Source organism: Danio rerio, chromosome 2, assembly GCF_052040795.2.
Source record: "Danio rerio strain M-AB ecotype USA chromosome 2, GRCz13ab, whole genome shotgun sequence".
Lineage (NCBI taxonomy): Eukaryota > Metazoa > Chordata > Actinopteri > Cypriniformes > Danionidae > Danio > Danio rerio.
Window position 1 is genome coordinate 6,329,138 of NC_141022.1, and position 11,489 is coordinate 6,340,626.

At 38.3% G+C, this 11,489-nt stretch overlaps 2 protein-coding genes across 5 annotated transcripts in view; both read left to right on the forward strand.

Moving 5' to 3' along the window:
• The window catches only part of il20rb (interleukin 20 receptor subunit beta), a 203,216-nt gene that overhangs the window by 95,623 nt on the left and 96,104 nt on the right, over nt 1–11,489 (forward strand). The gene's annotated exons all lie outside the window — the stretch shown is intronic.
• Nucleotides 1–11,489, forward strand: part of fgf12a (fibroblast growth factor 12a) — a 93,909-nt gene that overhangs the window by 25,200 nt on the left and 57,220 nt on the right. Inside the window, exons 1-2 of one of the 4 annotated variants that reach the window (XM_087240111.1) lie at nt 9,076–9,974; nt 11,019–11,066. The exons of 2 other annotated variants lie outside the window; for them this stretch is intronic. In XM_087240111.1, the coding sequence (XP_087096237.1) occupies nt 9,779–9,974; nt 11,019–11,066 (244 nt within the window). In that variant the 5' untranslated portion in view covers nt 9,076–9,778. 4 annotated transcript variants of the gene reach the window in all.

The following is an 11,489-nucleotide window of genomic DNA, read 5'->3' on the forward strand; positions in this document are numbered from 1 at the left end:
CTGAAGGCTGATGGAAGACATAATGTGCACTGTATATTATCCAGGGTTCATGTCCTGCTTGGCCGATGATGAGCGAAATGTGCTATAATGAATCGCGTTGCACTTCATCACAGGGGTGTTTCACTCCTCAGGTTATGATTGCATTATATGGCTTCATGACTAAATTGGGTTTTGAAACCAGGGCAGGAAACCTCCGGAGCATTTTTAGGCAATACCATGCACACATCACCATATATAATCAGCCATATTAAATGAGGTTTCACTCTCCTTCAGAATTTGCTCAGAGATGAGGTAAAAGAAAGTATCTTATTTTGCAAATAACTTGTTTAAAATGACTGAATGGCTTTTTTAAAAAGCGATTATATGATATAAACCTTCAGCAATACAATGTTTTGATCGTGTAATTGGCATATTTCTGTCACTAAGAGAGCAGATTTTGAAGTGAGGCGCTTTGTGCATTTCTATACTATGAACACTAGATGGCGATATTTGTTTACTTTGTGAAAAGTCTTCAAGCGTTTTTGACTCGATGATTCTGGTTGAATGTGAAACAATTTGTCGATTTTTATAAGCTAATGTTACTTTTTTTGCAGTACATTATAATAATAAATGTAATTTTCTGCAGTTTTGATTGGGAAATGTGTGCATTTTATCAATGTTGAATACAAACGTCCTCCTAAAGGGACAGTTCACCCAAAACTGAAATTCTGTCATAATTTACTCACCCTGCGCTTGTTCAAAACCTTTTTCCTCCTTCTGTTGAACAAAAAATAATTTATTTTTAAGAAAGCTGAATACCTGTAGTCATATTTGCTCTTTCTATTATTGCTTTTCTACAATGGTTACAGGTTTTCAGCATTAAACTTAACAGTGTGTAAACCCTACTGAAAAAAACAGCTAAAACCAGCTTAACCTAGCCAGGCTGGGAATCCAGCCAAAACCAGCTATGTCCAGCTTAAACCAGGCTGGTCAAGCTGGTCATTTTCCAGCTAAGACCAGGCTGGAAATGGCTGAAAACCAGCCTGGAAGTGGCCAAAACCCCTCTAAAACCAGCCTGGTCAATCAGCTAAAACCAGCCAACCAGCCTAGGCTGGTTTAAGCTGGATTTTTCAGCAGGGAATGTTCTTGTTGTGGGCGAATTATCGGCTTTAATCTTGATTGGGTTTCCTCTGCCAGTTTCCCCCACAGTCCAAGACATGCGCTACAGAGGAATTGGATGAACTAAATCAGCCGCAGTGTATGAGTGTGTGTGTGTGATTGCAAGAGTATATGGGTGTTTCTTAGTGCTGGGTTGCTGCTGGAAGGGCATCCGCTGCTGCATAAAACATATGCTGGAATAGTTGGCGGTTCATTCTGCTGTGGTAACCCCTGATTAATAAAAAAACTAAGGCGAAAAGAGAATGAATGAGTTGACGGTTAATTCCGCTGTGGCGACCCCTAATGAATAAAGGGACTAAGCTGAAGGAAAATGAATGAATGTATAAAAGTACAGCTACAGCAACTTTCGGCACTTAAAAACTCAAACTCGGACCTAACCGTTGGACACAGTGATGAAATAATGCAATATTTGGCAACTCCATCAAGGCAGTTGTTTGCAGAATGTGCTGTTACAGCCTGGAAAGCTAAAATCGATTTGTTACTTTCTCCCAAACTCAATGGTTAAAGGTTTCCAAATTTTGTGTGTGTGTGTGTGTGTGTGTGTGTGTGTGTGTGTGTGTGTGTGTTCAACAGGAAAAAGAAACTCAAACAGGTTTGTGACAAGTGAAGAGAAAGTAAACAATAACAGGATTTTCAGGGTGAACAATCTCTTTATACTGGATTAAGTTTTACAGTGTTGTGGTTTGTTGAAAGGCGGCATGGTGGCTTATCGGTTAGCGCTGTCTCCTCACCACAAGAAGGTTGCTGGTTCGAGTTCCAGCTGGGCCAGTTAGCATTTCTGTGTGGAGTTGGCATGTTCTCCCCGTGTTGACATGGGTTTCCTCCGGGGGCTCCGGTTTCCCCCACAGTCCAAAGACATGAGCTATAGGTAAATTGGATGAACTAAATTGGCTGTATGTTTGAGTTTGGGTGTGATTGCGAGAGTGTATGGGTGTTTCCCAGTACTGGGTTGCTGGTTGCAAGAGTATCCGCTGCATAAAACATATGCTAGAGTAGTTGGTGGTTTATTCCATTGTGGCGACGTCTGATAACTCAGACTAAGCTGAAGTAAAATGATTGAATGGTTTGTTGAGTGAACCTGCTTGTTATATCAGCCGGCAATCAATATTGGTTGAGTTTTTTGTCTTGTTTTGTTTCTGAACTCTCTCAAATAAAGAACTATAAAACAGCAAGTGACAAATAGCAAATGTCATGTAGCCTTCTGTCTCCGGAGCTGCTTTTGTGTCAGAAGATTAATGAAAACAAAATGCTGTGTCATTTGTGCAGGCTTCAGAAATAGAGGCATTTATAGATGACAACAATACCATTGTAAATCCTCTCATGTGCCTGCCTTACTTCCATACCATTCAACATTTTCAATAATTTATGATCCTATTACAAAAGTCTGACCTATCCCATCTTCTAATTTAGTTAAAGGGATAGTTCCTTAAACGGGATAGGAAGTTCAGGAGTTTCTTTTCTCTGTTTAACACAAAAATAGATATTTTGAAGAAAGTTGGAAACCTGTAACCACTGACATCCATTGTAGGGAAAACAAATACTATGGAAGTCAATGGTTACAGGTTTTCAGCTTACTTCAAAATATCTTCTTTTGTATTCAACAGAAGAAAAACAATCATGTTAAATGTTAAATCTGTTAAATCATCCCTTTAACAGATTCCCTGTGGTACACTACTTGACATAAGTCTAGTTGTTGACCCCAGTTGTAAGAGCATTAATTAATAACTCAACTTCTAGTTCAACTTCTAGTTATAACTAGCTCTAGTAATAACTCTACTTCTTGTTTGTAAAAGAGGCAGAAGGTAGATTTTTCAGATGAAGCATCTGTTAAACAGTTTCAGCTGTGTGTTCTCAGTAATGTGCAACACACGCTTTAAATAAAATAAATAAAATCTACTTTAACTATGTACAGTAGATATCATTGTAAAAAAATATCTGTCAATTAGCAGTTTTCCATAATTTGTGATTCATGTTTTTATTTCCCCCTGTTTGTTTATGCTTTGAATTGCATTATGGGACCTTGATCTTTCTTACAACAACTCTAAAACGTTTTTGAAAAAGTTATTTTTAATAAAATATTTAATTGTTTAAATTGATCTATTGCCTGCGTCAGTGTTGTATATTACGGTACAAAAACTTGCAATAAATCACGAGTGCATTTTCTGTTATTTTACTCTTAACTGTTATTCTGTTATTTAACTTATTTTTTCCTGACTTTTATATTATTTGTTATATACGTTATTTTATATTTAAACTACAAAAATGTTCTTAAAAGTCACTTTGTTAAGCACTTTGTTAAGCTGTAGAGTTGAATTTTCGACATCAAAAGTCAGAGATCAACATCCCATAATACAAATCACAACCATAAATAAACACCTGTGAATCACAAAATATAGAAAAAACTAATTAACAGATATTTTTTACAGTGTATATTTAAAAACATGCATGCATATAACAGCTAATTGCAATGTTACATGATTTAAAGTGAGTTTTCAAAATTAAAATAACCACAGTTTTAATAATAATTAACAATTGAAATGGTAATACTAAATTGGGCTGCATGATATTGGAAAAAACAGATATTACAATATTTTTTACCCCTATATATAGTTGAAGTCAGAATTATATACTGATTATATAACTGAATATTATATTATATACTGAACTAACATCTCAAGACATCGGCCAGGAAATTCAAACTTTGCCACAAATGGGTTTTCCAAATAGACCATGACCCTAAGCATACTGCCAAATTAGTTAAAATGTGCTTTAAGGACAACAGAGTGAATGTTTTGGAGTGGCCAACACAAAGCCCTGAGCTCAATCCTATAGAAAATTTGTGGGCAGAGTTGAAAAAGCTTGTGCGAGCAAGACAGCCAACAAATCTGACTCAGTTACACCGATTCTGTCAGGAGGAATGGGCCAAAACTCCTTCAAACTATTGTGAGAAGCTTGTGGAAGGATACACAAAACATTTGACCAAAGTCATACAGTTTAAAAGCAAAGCTAATAAAATACCAAGGAAATGTATGTAAACTTTTGACTGTCTATAAATTAATATTAATTAACTATTTTAATTATTCATTATTCTGGCATTTAGCAAATGTAAATCATTAAGGTGATCCTAACAGACCAAAATAGTAAATGTTTAGTATGATTTATCATCAGACATTTAAAAAAAAAATGGTATGTTCCTTTTTTAGCGTGTATGTAAACTTGTTTCAACTGTATGTATATATATATATATATATATATATATATATATATATATATATATATATATATATATATATATATATATATATATATATATATATATATATATATAAAACGATATAAATGCAGTTTTACCAGATGACCAGATGATTTTCCAGGAGTCAAACAGTATTTCAGAAATAGAAATTAAATAATCACTGTATAACCTAATAACAACAATAATAACTCTATCATTTTAGTAAATAATTATATATTGTACATTATGCTATAAACTTCTAATTTAATGTACCCGAATGGCTTAAATTCTCGAAATGCTTACACAGTCAAACGCATTAAAAATAAAAATAATAATAATAAATATAAAATTTCAGTCTGAGGATACAATTTGAAAACCACTCCTATGTTGTTAACTGTAATGTCTGGTCAACTGTAATCCCTTGCAGACTTCACGATATCGATGCTGAAATGAAACAGTGTGCAGCCCTAATACTAAACGTCTGAAAATGCAACCCTGACAACACCAAAACGCCATTGTGTTAAGTCCATGTTGATGCGAGGAGATAGCTGCAAGTGCATTCTTAGCTGCGCATTAAATTTGGAGGAGCATGAAAGAGCGCACTCCCAAAGCCGAGTGAATCTTTAATGCTGCTACTTCTCACAAGGCGAGAGGCTTTCCGTGTCAGAGCCACGTGATCCACCCACTCAGTGTCTGCAGAATCAGAAACCCGCGTGTACCCACTCATGAGGACATGAAACACCCTAAAACCCTGCTTTCTCTGCTCGCCCCGTCAACAAACAGCCCGTCTAACCCAGCGCTGTCAAAGAATATAACCCCTCAGGCTAGCTGTCAATGCAAAATTGTGACACTATAGTTAGCTTCTCTAAAGATATTGTGTTTTTAGAAAAGTAGAACAGCAGCAGTGTTAGCTGGAATCCTGCAACCTTGTTAGCATATTTCAGCATCAGTGTTTTCAGGGTTAGTCAGCAGTCATGTTGGATCCTATATAGCAGCAGCAGCTTTAACTTTACAATATTGGTATTAGAGATGCATGATATATACAGTTAAAGTCAAACTTATTAGCCCCCCTGCAGGGATGTAATGAAATGTATTTTGAAATATAATATCAAATGTAAAAAATGGCCGTGATTTTAACGGTAAAAAACTGTAAAAATGCTACAGTACAAATCCGTAACCTGGTTAACGGTATGTTTCCTGAATATATACACCGAATAATCGTAAACTGACTTTCCCAGAATTCCCTGCATGGCACATAACTTTTTATGCATTTTGTTGACATTAATATGCATCTTTTTAGTTGTTTCCCCATCAGTTTATGTACATCAGGGGTTTTCAAACTGTGGGTCGCACAGTGAACAAAGGTGGGTCGCGCAACGTCACATAGCTGCAGCTATATTTACATTGCGGTGAATCAAAACCAGTACGATTGACAGCAATAACTCAAAAACCTCTTAGCCTAAAAAGATCTAGGGCTCTATTTTGACGGTCCATGCGCAGAGCCCAAAACGCAGAGTGCAAAACGCAGGGCGCAAACGCTTTCAGAACGCGTTTTTGCTAACTTACGGACGGGAAAACCTGCTTTGCGCCAAGGCGCATGGTCTAAAAGGGTTGAGTTTATTTTCTTAATGAGTTATAGGTGTGTTCTGAGAATAAACCAATTAGAGTCTCATCTTCCATTCCCTTTAAGACCCAGCTGCGTCGCGCCAAGAGCGCATTCGCTATTTACAGGACGCAAAGTAAGTCTAAGTGGAAAAAATGGGCATTTCACAAGCAAACAGTTAACAGTTAACAGTTTTTTTTAACAGAAAACAGTTAAACAGAGCATCTACTGCGTGAGAATGAGAGATAATGGATCTACTTTCACTTTCGCTCTTGGATAGGGAAGCCTTTACTCACAGACATCAATTAGCCTATAAATAATTAATTTCATTTGTTAAGCGCAAAGATTTGTTTCAAAACTATTTCTAAATTCAGTTCTAATTTCTAGCAAATGAATAAATGAACGATAATGACCAAGTGTGGTCAAAATACTGAGTTATTTCCAAATACACCTGCCATGCCCCATATGGTCTAAAACCTGCAGGTGGGCAAATCTAAGCTTGTTTTTAATAAAACAAATATAAATATGGATATAATAAATAATACTGCTAATAATAATAACATTATACAAAAGCAAATTGTTATAAATTAACTGAAAAAGCCTCCTGAGATGAAGAAGGCATAAAAGCAGTGGTTTTTCATATTTATGTAGGCTAGAAAATAATATGTTTTGTAATATTTTAATCCTTTATATTTATATCCTATATCTATTCTTATTATATCCTATATATATCCTTAATATTTAAATTTTTTCATATGTAAAGATATTTGCCTATTGCTCTCTTGTGCGTATTAAGCAGCGTGTAAGCGAGGCGCAACTCTGCGCCGGAGTTTAGACCGGGTTAGTTTTGGTCTAATGAAAAATCTATTATAGTTTCTCAAAATAGCAACGCGTCAGCGGTCCGCCTCAGAACACCTCCCTTATTAGACCAGAACGCCTATGAGCGCACATATGAGCGCTAATGCATTTGCTATTTAAACAGCATAGCGCAACGCCTCAAAACGACTCTTGTGCCAAGCTGAAACTACCAAAAGACTATTGCGCTGCGTCTTGCGCCACACTGTGCCGGGTGTATGATAGGGCCCCTAAAGTGTGTTTCCTTCAAAAAGACAAAGCTGGTTATGTTTCACAGCTGTCTTTTTCTATTTTTTCGCTCGACATTTCGAGCAATGCTCCGTTTGAGCCCTGGTAATCTGCGTTTAGCCGGGAGAGCCCGTGCTGAGCGGAGCTCTCAGTAAGGGACCGTCGGAAAAGTTCTTATTTTATTTATTTATTTATTTATTTATTTTGCTCTTTCCTGCGTGTTTTATTTTAAACACTACTAATTTTCTCTTAAATGAGCACAAACAGTTTCTAAAGTAGTCGAATGCTTCATTATAGATCTGTGCATTCTTACATTAACACCTCTGTTATCAAGCAAAACACAATGAGAGATTAATTTGCTGCTCTTCACTAAATAACTACAGTAACTAAGTTAACAGTAACTACAGTAATTAAAGTTTACTACAATAACTTTAATCACCATGCAAATACAATTAAAAGTGAAACAGATTTTATACCTTTATTTAATTTCTGTATAGGCTATTGTTTTTAATAGGCTAAACCTTTTATTGTATTGTCAATATTTTCTAATGTTTGCTCTGTATTCTATCATTTGAAGCTATATGTTGTCCCATGTTTTTTTACATCCCAACGTTGAGAGATTGCTAATCAATAAATAGCTATAGTGCTATCTGATAGTTTTAATGTCACTTAATGTTATGGAAGGACATAGATGTTATGTAAATAGTAATAGTAATGTAGCTACCCCCATCATTCCTTCCTCAAGCAAATGTGTAAATATTAGATCTATTCAGCTTTAACATTAATTCCATTGGCATATTTATCTGATGTTTTCCCAGCTTGTAGTAGTCGATCAAAACGCTATTTAGTTTCTTATGACTATACACTAGCAGTGGAATTTACTGCGATGTGACGGGGCTTGATCATAATCAAGGGGCGTGATCAAAGGTTGATCATATTCTCTTCTAAAAAACGAAGAGTATCTTTTTCAACAAAAAAATGATCAGAGTTAACAGCCAGCATCCCACAAAAAGCACTTCGAGCCTCATTTTGTGCATATCAAATCGCAAAATGCGAGATCTAATATTAAATACAAGGTCTTGAGTCAAAAATTACAGCAACACCAGAAAAAAATGACTCTAATTTTGTCACAGATTTGCATTAGAGATGTTTCAAAGCTTCCTTCTCTAATAAAAATCCACGTATTTCACAATTGTTCCTCATATTTGACGTGATTTTATCACATGATTGCGCATGTGAAGCTTATGTGTTGTTTCCATATTCTGCTAATTTATTTCGGCAACATGGTGGCTCAGTGGTTAGCACTATCGCCTCACAGCAAGAAGGTCACTGGTTCGGGTCCTGGCTGGACCAGGCATTCACTATAGGTGAATTAAATAAACTAATTTGGCTGTATGTGTGTGAATGAGCGTGTATGGATGTTTCCCAGTACTGGGTTGCAGCTGGAAGGGCATCCGCTGCGTAAAACATGGATAAGTTGGCGACCCCTGATGAATATAGAGGCTAAGCTGAAGGAAAATTAATGAATTAATTTATTTTTAGACAGTTCGTGCAACAATTAGTCTAATGGACTGGAAAGACAAACTCAAGAAGGAGCGAATGCAAACTCCGCGGTTATTGGATTGTGTAGATCAGCGCCAAGTGTGATACAAAAACAATGTCAGAAGTGAAACAAAATTAAGACTTAATTAATTTTCAAGCTAAATATTAACGCTACCTGTCGATTGGACGCAATGACAAGCATACATTGAAGTCAAAGGGATTACCGTGGCACGTTCACACACAGGTAATGAGCCAGAGGTGACCATCTGTTGGACAATCCTCCTCTGCCTCCCTGTTATTTTCACCTCCATCTCTCTAACTCACGTTTACCCCAGCGAATTTCTCATCCAAACCTCAATCACGTATGATTGCGTAGAGAGAGAGAGAGAGAGAGAGAGAGAGAGAGAGAGAGAGAGAGAGAGAGAGAGAGAGAGAGACTCACACACACCTCACCGTCAGCACCAGCTCTAGTCTGGATCTTACAACATTCCCACAAATGGCTTCGCAGGGATCCGCTCTGTGCGCTCGATATTTGAATTGCAATTCATTTTGTTAAGTACAATACGAAATTCGGACGTGGAGAACGATGGAATATGACGACCAGAAGGATTATGAAGGGCTGTAAAATAATTTGGAGAGCTCAGAGGTCCAGCGAAGTTGCTCCCGCGTCACTCATTTACCTCAGTAGTGCCTGAGAAGGCTGTCGTGCCATGGGCTCCAATTGTTTTCGGGATTCATGCAAAGTTATAATCTGGAATGAACTAGAGATGTGGATCATGTAGCAGTCGTTTTATTGGAGGAATTACGCGTCTGATTCGGCACCAGGAATACCTGCGTGACAGCCAGGTTACTCCTGTCCACATAGGACGTGTTTTTTATTTTAATTATCTAGATTTTTATTGTTATATCTAAGATGGAGAACAGAGATGTGCTTTATATAATCTTATATGAAGCGTCCGGATAGATCTGAGAAAAGGGATGCGATTCATTTAACAGTATCGTCTGGATTTTTTCTTTTGTTTTTCGCAGGGATTTCGGAATGACATCTGGCTAAAATCTTTGCGCGGACAATTCAGTGTCGTTCTCGGTTCCTTATTCCCAGCCGTTGCGTTCACAGCTGCAGCCGTCGAACAGCTCTCGTTTAATTCAATATACTCGAGATGGCCGCAATCGCCAGTTCTCTGATCCGACAGAAACGCCAGGCGCGGGAGTCCAACAGCGACCGGGTCTCTGCCTCCAAACGCCGCCCGAGTCCCAGCAAAGACCCCCGCTCCCTCTGCGAGCGACATTTCCTGGGGGTCTTCAGTAAAGTCCGCTTCTGCAGCGGCAAGAAAAGACCTGTTCGCCGGCGACCAGGTCAGTGCTGGATGCTTTTTAAGACTACAGCCCCCACCCGAAGCCTCTGCTGCAGTCTGCCGGAGGAGCACACACACATATTTATATATCCTCCACTGTATTTTATTGCAATGCGAATGATCTCCCCCTCCCACCCCCCGTAATCCCACCTGTTTCATAGCTCACGAGTTGTCACCAAACGATTTGCCATCCTAACAATCTGAATGCACAAATCGTTTTATGTCGATTTATCTTTGAAATGTATATTTATACATGTTTTATCAGTGTCATTATTACTGTTACCAAATAGTTCAGTCATTTTGGCATCAGAGGCTGTGCTAAAACCTCCTTTTCTTGACAAGTTTGCTAATTTGTGATAGCCAGAATTCATTGGCACTGCAGTGCACCAGGGATTTCTTACAATGAAATGTTTAATGTTTTTCGAAAATCCATCTCAAACTGGCAGCTGTGATTTCCGATAGGACAGCACCATCTTAAACCAGCAGCTAGCAGTTGGTCAGACCTGTTAATGCTCAGGATGATGACAAGATTACACTTTATGCAGTGCAACAATGCTATTTTATAACAGCCAGAATCTATGGAGCGGTGCTGCAGTGCACCAGGGGCTTTCTCAGATGCAAACCTTCCCCTGATTGAAAATCCCGTTTGGACTGGCAGCTGTAATTTCTAACAGGACAGGAGCATCTTGCATTGTACACCAGCTTAGACCATGTAGAAACCACAGCTACCAGCTTAAGCTGGATTTTCCAGTAGGAACTGCTTTACTGCAGCACAGGGAGGGACTGTACAGTTAGTTTTATTGATGGATAAGGTCTCACTGGCCACTGAACCATGCTATCGTGCTTTTTCGCTTTACGAAAATTGACACGAAGCGTGTGAAATGAATCTAAATATATAAATGTCCTCCTCCTGCTTCAAAAAATAAATAAATAAAAATGAGTAGGACAAGCGCATCCCCTCTCCCCAACATATGATCAGTTATTTGACGGCTGTTGCTGTAGAATCTGTCTGTAAAAATGTTGTTTTTCCTTCTCCCTCTATAAGATGCGCCCTCGAAACCTCCACAGGTGTCCCGTAAGGGCGTCAGGCTAGGTCAGTAGCTCAGCCTCCATCCATGTGCTGTGTCTTCCAGTTACCCAACCCATTTCGTGCTCATGGGGGACTAGCTCCTGTCTACTGGCAGTCGCCGATGTCTGCCTTGTCCTTGTAGTTTGCTTCCGACTATTGTTTTGATCTCTTCCGTCTTTGTCTTATTTTTATGTATGTCTCACGCCTTTTACCTCTCTGTCTCTCGCCCCCCTCTCCTTCTTTTTTTTTCATTTGTTCCTCCTCTCGTCTTAAACCTTCTATTCGGTGTCTCTCTACTTCTGTTTCTGCCCCTGTTCTCATATGTGCGTCTGTTACCGTGCAGTGAGGCTGGTGTTTGCTCTGTGCTGCTGTTGTGTCGTGTTCCTTCCGTGAATTAAGCAGTCAAGGTGACCATTCACCATTTCATTACCATGGCATCATCTGTCA